We start from the raw sequence: 9,088 nt of genomic DNA, 5'->3' as shown, positions 1-9,088 counted from the left end.
ACTGGTACACCACACGACATGATGCCCAACTCTGACATTCATAATGGTAAATAAAGTACAACCACTTTCAGTTGAATGCTCCAGCCACTGGTACACCGCACAATGTGAGACCCGGTTAATTCTCGCCTTATACTTTCATACAACAACAGGATGTTTCTTCATAGTTAAGTATGTTTTCTGAGGTGGTCCTCCCAGCAATTTTGTTCCAGGTCTGTCTTCCTGTCTACATCCAGTACCAGGAATAGCTTCATCTTTACGTGGTTTAATAAGCAGGACATAGCCAGGTTGTTTCGGAGACCATACAATTACCACACTGAAAACAAAAAAAAGTATAAAACATGAGTGTTTTAATGTAGCTGTTAACAATGTTTAGTTATAATTTGTCAGAGTGAGTGAGTTTAGTTTTGATATTCCAATGTTCCTGCAATATCACGGAGGGTGACACCACAAATGGGCTTCACACATTGTGCCCATTTGGTGAATCGAACCCGGGGTCTTCGGCGCGACGAGTGAACGCTTTAACCACTAGGCTACCCCACCGCTCAGATGATTGAAAAACAAACACACACATCAAGCAGTCATATACTAATGAACAGGTTACCTACATCTTAATCACAGCGGCCATAAACATGACGGCCGCCATTACTAAGAACGCCATCCCTCTTATTGTATCGACCGTTGCGCTGTACAGGAAGGTGAAGGTCGCACTCCCAATAGCTCCACTCAGGGTTTCGACGGTAGCCATGCTGGAGAAGATTGCACCTGGTACGAAGGAAGTACAAGTACTGCATTGAAACAATACCTGTTCATCTACAGTGACAGTGTCAGCAATATATACCTAACAACAGTTACTGCAAGCCCCGAACAGTATACGATAAAAGCACAATGTCATTGGCAATAAGAGTAACATTAGATCTTCAATATTTTGGGCAACAAATATACCATAATCACAAGCAGCCTACATTTCTAGTGAGTGAGTATGGTTTTACTCCGCTTTCAGCAATATTCCAGCAATATCACGGCAGGGGACACCAGAAATGGGCTTCACACATTGTATCTATGCAGAGAATCGAACCCGGGTCATCAGCGTGACGAGCACACGCTTTAACCATTATGCTACCATACATACAGAAGCTCATTAATAAAGAATATAAACAGTACAGGGCTCAAAACGAACCCTTGTCGTAATCCACTAGAGGTACAAAAAATAACGTTTTAGAGCACTTTACACTCGCTTTTATATATTCATACGTACTTTTTAACAGATTGTACATTTTACCATAACATCCTTTTCGCAAGAGTAAATACATGTTTCCTGTCAACATAATCATCCGCTATTCGAAAATCAATGAATACACAATAAAAGTTGCCTTTTGGCCTACAGAGTTATTTTGAACTTAATGCCTGCAACGTAAAAATGTGGTTAATGGTGGAATATTGAGAACGGACACCTGATCTTAAAACGTTTGAATAACCGCTACCTATGTGCTACGGGTATTGTCACATCCATCAGTACATACCTTGTTCCTGAGGATCCACCATGTGCGACATCACCGACCGAACCACAGGCACCGACACACCACTGATTGACCCAACAACGGGCACTGAAATAATATGCCCATAAAATAATTGACTTAAACTTCTGACCCCTAGTCTCTTCAGATGATCAACATTATGAAAATTTTAGAAAAATATAATGTAAACAAATATAAATTAAATACAAATATAATATATATACAAATATCAGATATCTACAAATATCAATATAAAATTAATTAACTCATTATAATTCAAATGAATTGAGTTGAGATTTTAAGTCGCATCGGCAATATTTCAGCCATATACCGACGAAACGAAATTTATACACATACACATGTCCATCATTGCCACAAAATCATTTTTATAAATCTATGTTTTCCAGAGTTCGAGAACACAATGGCAAGTTTGGTAGATACACTTTACGACAAAAAGGGGACGGATAAAACTCTCTTAATTCGCGTTACTAAGACTGATCTAAATGTTCTAAGATGTTACTAATAGTATCTTTTGCGTTTATAATCGTGGGTAGTTCTCTCCAGCAATACACGTGAAATGTCAGTAACGAAAATCAGGACCTGGATTGCTATTGTGGTATTCAAGTTAGGGAGGTGAGGCTGTGGGAGGTGAGGCTAGGTGAAATGTGTGTCGGGTCTTATAAAGCGTGGATGTAATGTATGTGACTGCTAGTAGTGGTCCCAGAATGCGTGTTTTAGTGCCAGCTAGCCCTCTGAGATACCATTTGCAGTATCATGGATGTCCCGCTCTGTATACAGTCCTTGTTTTGTGTCCTCAATGTGCGCCAGACAGGGTAACAACAAGCACCATCTTTCAGCGCCATTTGGTATGCTAGGATTCCAAGATTCGAACAACTAACCTTCGGCTGACGCGCTCTCCACTAGACCACGGAGAGAGTGAGTTTAGTTTTACGCCACACTTAGCAATATTCCAGCTATATGGCGGCGGTCTGTAAATAATCGAGCCTGGACCAGACAACCCAGTGATTAATAGCATGAGCATCGATTAACGCAATTGGGATACGATGACATGTGTCAACCAAGTCAGCGAGCCTGACCACCCGATCCTGTTAGTTGCCTCTTACGACACGCATGGGTTACTGAAGATCAATAATATTCTAACCCGGATCTCTAGACCACTGATGTGAGACGAAAGCCCGAAGTGAAATGTTGCGAAACCTGGCCACTACTACTGACATGGTGCTGAGAAACCGTGAGAGATAACCAGAGGAAATCGGGTACAGAAACAGTGACGAAAATAAGTGTCATGGCATGTGGAGATCCTATCCTAAATATACAAGGGTTATGTGCTTTTGTAAGTAATGAGTGTAGCACCAGCGAAATACCGGGTCTTCAGCAACCCATGCTTGTCGTAATAAGCGACTAACTGCATCGGGAGTTCAGGTTCGCTGACTTGGTTGACATATCCAAATTACGTACTTCGATGCTCATGCCGTCGATCATTGGATTGCCTCGTCCAGATTCGATTATTTACAGACCGCCGCCATATAGCTGGAATAATGCTGAGTGCGGCGTAAAATAACAGACAAAAAAAAGTGAGTGTATAGTGTTCAAACACTCTGCTGAGAGCTTTTACCTATGTATTTAGGGAATATAAAAGAATTGTACAATTTGTAAAGTTCTGCATACTATTAGTTATTTTTAAGACAAACGTAGCATATTACCCGCATACATCATGGCGTCTGTACTGGCCAGGCCTTCCAGAATGAGAGACCCCATCTGTAAGAACATCCCTGTCACAGCAAGAATCTCCACCCTCACGCACGATGACCCAAGCTTGATGGCAACGAGACTGCAAATGGTCATGAATACTGTGGAATAGGCACCGTAGTAACCTATCTCTTCGGGGTCCCAGCAGAAGGGTCGACCAAGCTGGTACAATGTCTCAACTAATTTTATACCAATATTCACAATGCTTAGTAGGGCAAAGACAATCACACAGGAAATAAATATGGAACGTTTATTGTCTCGCCTTTTGCTGACGTAAAATCCGAACACTTTCTTTAAATGAACAACAGGCGAAAGTTCCTTAACCTCCGTTTTCTTTACTGTTTCCGTAAGGCCAAATATGACGATGGTTGTGGCAAGCAGGATTAAAGATGTATTAATGACTGATGGGCAGAAGTAGCCAAGCTTCTCAATAAGGAATCCTGTCATAAGCTGTCCTAGTGCTATGGCGATGGCCACCGAGCTATCGGCAATTACTATAGCGAATGTTCTGGTCGCGTGAGTCTTCGTTACGTCGGCTGCATAGGCCATGTTGGCAAGAAGGAAGGTGCTTGCTGAACCGGAAAAACCGTCCAGGAGGGTCCCGAGGATTATGAAGTTGAGATGAAGATGGAACTTGACAACCAGCATGAAACCTACATATTTACAAATACATCCTAGCAGCGGCAATATAAACAGCATCTTCCTTCCGATGTGGTCTGAGTAGGACCCTACGACTATGTTGACGATGATAGCAGGGACCTGAACAGACAAGCTTAACTTCAGTACCTCATACGACGTGGACTGTTGAATGTGCACTTGCAACTCATCAGCTTCTTCGCTTGTGTTGCGAAGACATGGTGAATGTGTACCAGGCGATGTTGACGAGGAGTTTGTGCTGTTCCTGTAGAAGTCCTCATAGCGAGAATGGATGTATTGGGTGAACAAAGCGACGGAAGGCATACTGGCACTCATGTACAGCATCAGAACGATGGTGGTTACAACTCTTTCCTTAATGTAAGACACTGGCTTTTCTTGATCACTACTTTTGTCATCTTTGGACGACGTTAAGTCGTGTTTTTTAATGTCATCCATTTTGACTTGCTTACTTCCGAAATAGCTTCATATATCTCTGAACTCGACCTCGTATACACTTGTAATGTTTCTGATACCGGGAAAAGTAATGAGTTCTCCACAATCAGTAATGACCCTGCGTAATAGTAATCGGTGAATGTTTCATTTAATTTCATGGACGACCTCTGATAATGTCCATATGTCGCTCGACCACGGGAAGGAAACAGATGGACAGAAGGTCTCAACACTCCATCATTTACACTATTATTGAGATGAGATTTCGATATTGGTCCAAAAGAGTAGATCTCTTCTGGCAGGTCGAAATATCAATGTGATTACTCGAGGATATTCCGATAAAACATCAAGGTGGTCCTATTTCTTCAGGTCATTCATATACAAGTGAGACAGACATCGGAATGACAATGTCAGTATTCGTTTCAAACTCTGGTTATCTTGGCATCTATCTGTGTCCTAGTACAACGACTCTTCATTAGATACCGTTGTGATGACCTCTGAACGCATTTCAGTACTCTGGCTCGACAATAAATCAGCATTCAGGATGTGGCGCCTTTAAACATGACAACAAAGGGAATTACTGATGTTCCTCGTCATGAATTACAGCATGAAGACGTCCGTTGTCCACAGAACAGCTGTTTAACTTCGTCACAATTCCATCAGCATATCCACAACCTGTAAAAGATATTGTTCAGGTGTTTTAGATTCGTCGGGTATGATAGTCACTCAAGCAGAACATTGGATACATTGTCGCATCCCTTGGCGGCAGATGATAACAAAGAAAATATCCCAAGGCGAATACACGTGATATTCATACAGTCAGTAAACACAATGACCAAATGTCACAGAGTTACAGAGAGCTATATGCGATGATGATTATAAGAGTTTACACTTTGTGGAAGAAGCTTTCGTGAGATTATTATGAATAAACTGACTTATGTACGTGTTGTTGATCCCGGCAGAGACCATATAATATTATGTGGTCTCTGATCCCAGGTGTTGTAACAAAGGACATTGTTAAGACGAACCTGTATGTGTCGAAAACCTCCGAAATCGGTCCGAGAATTCCAACGATATGTAATCCAAAGGTGCTGTCCCTGATCTACGACATGGTTGTCAGACTCACCCAACAGTCACGGGTGCACAAAACTTTGTGTGGGGAAGTATAAGGCAAGGCTTTCAAACAAAGTGTCTCAAGGCTCAGGGCGCACGTGCACACATGTGTCACCTGCCTCTTTCTTTCTTTCATTGGTCCGTGCGACGGCCAGCTGGTCAGAGTGGTTGTCATGGCTCACATTCCCTTTGACTGGGTTAGCATAACATCTATGTGGCCAGCGCAACCACTGATCTAAAATAAGCATTTAACCTTTGTATGACCTGGTGCTCGATGATATCAACCCAGGTCTACTCACAGTTTTCTGCTGCGGTACACAAAGAGAGACTAGTATTATCAGCTGCATCAGACGCTCTGGTCACTGCTGGTCACCGGTCACAGGTCATCGTTTTACATAACCGTGTAATTTGTGACTATACAAATCCGGCCATAGTGTAAACGTAAGCCGACTATAGACCCTAGCTATTTCGATATTGCACACCTGAAAACAAAAACCATATACCATATGGTCTATAAATGATACAAAAAATATGTTTAACATTAAAAAGAGAATATTATTTTCTTGCTAACATGCACTTTACACAAGAGATACATAATGGAATAGCGATCATGTATTGAAATACGAATGTGTACGTATGAGTGCATGTCCCACAATCCCAACATACTCTAAAGTGTGACAATGAACAGTCACGCTTAAATTTCAAATATTCCTCTGCTGATCAGCGTGAATGCCTAAGTTTATATCGCCAAATTGATTATTCTTACAATATCAAATAGTTATTCAGTCTGTCTAGGAGTCAAGTTTAGTTGACACCAGAACATTTTTCCTAGAATACAAGCAAACTGTACACAGTTCTTTATGAAACCACGTTTAGGTGCAACGACCTGTTGCAAAGATTCGATACCTATATATATAAAAGTTCTCAGAATTAAAAGTTAAAAAGTACTGAGACAGGGTAATTTTGAGAATTGTCTTAAGACCTAATTATAAAGACTCCTTATATCAAGAGTGCTCTTAGAATGAGCAAATGTCAGGAGTCCTTTGTGTCTATTTTCTCGACATTAGAGTGTTCTTTCACCTTTTACATACGGCCCCAGATATCAGATGTCTAATATCTCTCTCACATGGCGGACAAACTAATCGACACTGTTGGGCTGTCTTCTGTTGAGTGTCGTTGTGCTGTGTTCTCTGTGAGGTCTTTTAACGTGGTCATCTCACCCATAAAGGCAAAATCTTTTGTGTGAATTACTTGATATTCTCTCATATTCGAGTTAATAAAGAAGTTCCAGAGGTAACATCCCGGTCAGTTAAACCACTGTTCAATGTCCGGACTATGAGCCCTGTGGCGGCATATGAATAGAGGCCTCGTGGACCTAATGGTCTGCATCGAGGCGAGGAGCAGGTGACGAAAGGAGACAACATACAAACGTGATCGGTGAATTCTCTAACTGCAAACTGAAGTCGATCTGTAAAGCCTGACAAAGCATCGCCATACGCTCTGTGCTGTATACACATTTGTTTAGGGTCAGTTCAATGCAGGACAATTTAAAGAGCATGCATCCGTTGTACTAGGACTATTTCTGGTTAACTGGAAATAACTCATAAAGAAAATGGAGCCTTAAATTTAGTGATATCGATATCAATGATTTGGTTCACACACAGCTATTTTCTGTTTGCATTTGCATATTTGGGCATTCGAGCATAATAAAGTACGAAAGTATTGCTATTCATAATATTATCTATTCGTTCTTCAAAAGACACTTTCATCTGTGATGCGTTCTCACAACGCGTTAGACATTTTTGTGTTTGGTCGTGTTTCGTTTAAATTCACAACTATGCTTCTATTTCCTGAATCTCTAAACTCAGCTGGTCTCAATTTTACAAAGTATTGAAAAGAACAAAGTCTGATTTTCATTCGTGTGAACACATCTGAAATCTAGAGTCGGGTTCATTTTATAAACACCGATACAATATGCATTCTTTTTACTTTCCTGTATAAAAAAATCACTGAGTGAAACAAAGTTTAGTTATTCTATCTCTGAAATGTTAAACGATACTTTCAGGAAGTGTTAGTTTGTGAATAGCAGAAAAGCGCCAAGAGAAACCCTTCTCAGCTGTAGTCGTTTCCTGGTCAGCAGTTCACGGTCAAGCGCGGGTCAGCTTTTATGTAGTAGGGGTCAGCAAATGGCCAGCTGGTCACTGAGGCGTATTGTTGGTGACATAAGCGGTAAATTAGCCGAAGTTGCAGGGCGCGTGCCACACTGACGCGGACTAGGCATTGCCATAATAATAATAATAATAACGATAAAAATAACACACTTGCTTACTAAGGGCCTGATGAATTACGCCTTCGTGGTGGGTCTGGACAGAGGCATTATATATTCCCTGAACTGAACGTACCCAAACAAGATTTAGCCCCCATCAAGATATCCATCCCCTACATTGGCAAACCGTCACATCAAATCAGCCGCCTCCTGAAAGATCAAGCTGGCATAGATACCACCTTCTCCGCGTCCTCCAACCTTAACAACATTCTCCATGCCAATGGAAGAAAACCCACCACCGTAAAGAACAACAACCCAAAATGTGTCATCTACAAAATAAACTGTGATTGTGGGCAGAGCTACATAGGCGAAACTTCCCGACCCATCAACACCCGAGTGAAAGAACATCAGACCTCTGTTACCAATTCCGACAGCAAATCAGCCATTTCCGACCACATCAAAGCAAGCCCCAATCATCAAATAGAGTGGTCTGACATCACCATTCTCTCTAACAAACAAACAGACTTCACTAAACGCAAGCTCACCGAAGCCATCCACATCAAACCCCAAAAGCCCACCATCAACCGAGACCAAGGATACTTCATTCCATCCGCTTATGATGCACTCATCCACCAAGCCCAATCCACTGTATAAACTCACTGCTGTATAAACATGTCATTATCATTTGTACATCATTGGCTTCTACGCCTGTCCTTTGTCTACTCTCTGGCTTCATCAGCCTTCTGCCTAGCCAATTATGTTAATTATGTTGTTTTCTTTGTCACATTGTCACATCCAGTATATATACACTTCCCCCCCCTCTTCATGTCCCATTATGCTTGACAACGGTACAAGAATCTGTATCGAAACGTCGCACTCACGAATAAAAAGAAGTTGTTATCCATAAAGTTTGTTCTATATAATATCTTTGACCAACCATATAAAAAACACACTACTTGAGCGTGCAAGAGAGACTGGGTGGCCTGAAAATACACATACAAAGTGCATAAAAGAAAGACATTAATTTTGGGTCTGTCAACTCTCAGCGGCGGTCTGTAAATAATCGAGTCTGGACCAGACAATCCAGTGAGCAACAGCATGAGCATCGTTCTACGTGTTTGGGATACAATGACATGTGTCAACCAAGTCAGCGAGCCTGATCACCCGATCCCGTTAGTCGCTACTTATGACAATGTATGAGTTACAGAAGATTCAATTCTAACTCGGATCTTCAGGGGTCCGCATTAAGTAAGGCAATGATGTACCACAGCAGTGGACACAGAGGATCATATACAGGAAGGCGATATTAAGCGTTTCAATATGTTTAACAATTAAAAAA

General features: G+C 41.4%; 1 protein-coding gene across 1 annotated transcript; it reads right to left on the bottom strand.

The window, feature by feature from the left end:
* Window positions 1–601: 601 nt before the first annotated feature.
* Window positions 602–4,376, bottom strand: LOC124283212 (solute carrier family 46 member 3-like). The gene is made up of 3 exons (XM_046719243.1): window positions 3,239–4,376; window positions 1,521–1,604; window positions 602–762 (listed from the first exon to the last, which is right to left on the bottom strand). The coding sequence occupies exons 1-3, from the start codon at window positions 4,374–4,376 to the stop codon at window positions 602–604; spliced, it is 1,383 nt and encodes a 460-aa protein (XP_046575199.1).
* Window positions 4,377–9,088: the final 4,712 nt, after the last annotated feature.

This window comes from Haliotis rubra, unplaced genomic scaffold, assembly GCF_003918875.1.
Source record: "Haliotis rubra isolate DU_JTF1 unplaced genomic scaffold, ASM391887v1 Scf310, whole genome shotgun sequence".
NCBI lineage: Eukaryota > Metazoa > Mollusca > Gastropoda > Lepetellida > Haliotidae > Haliotis > Haliotis rubra.
This window is presented reverse-complemented; position numbering and strand designations above follow the sequence as displayed.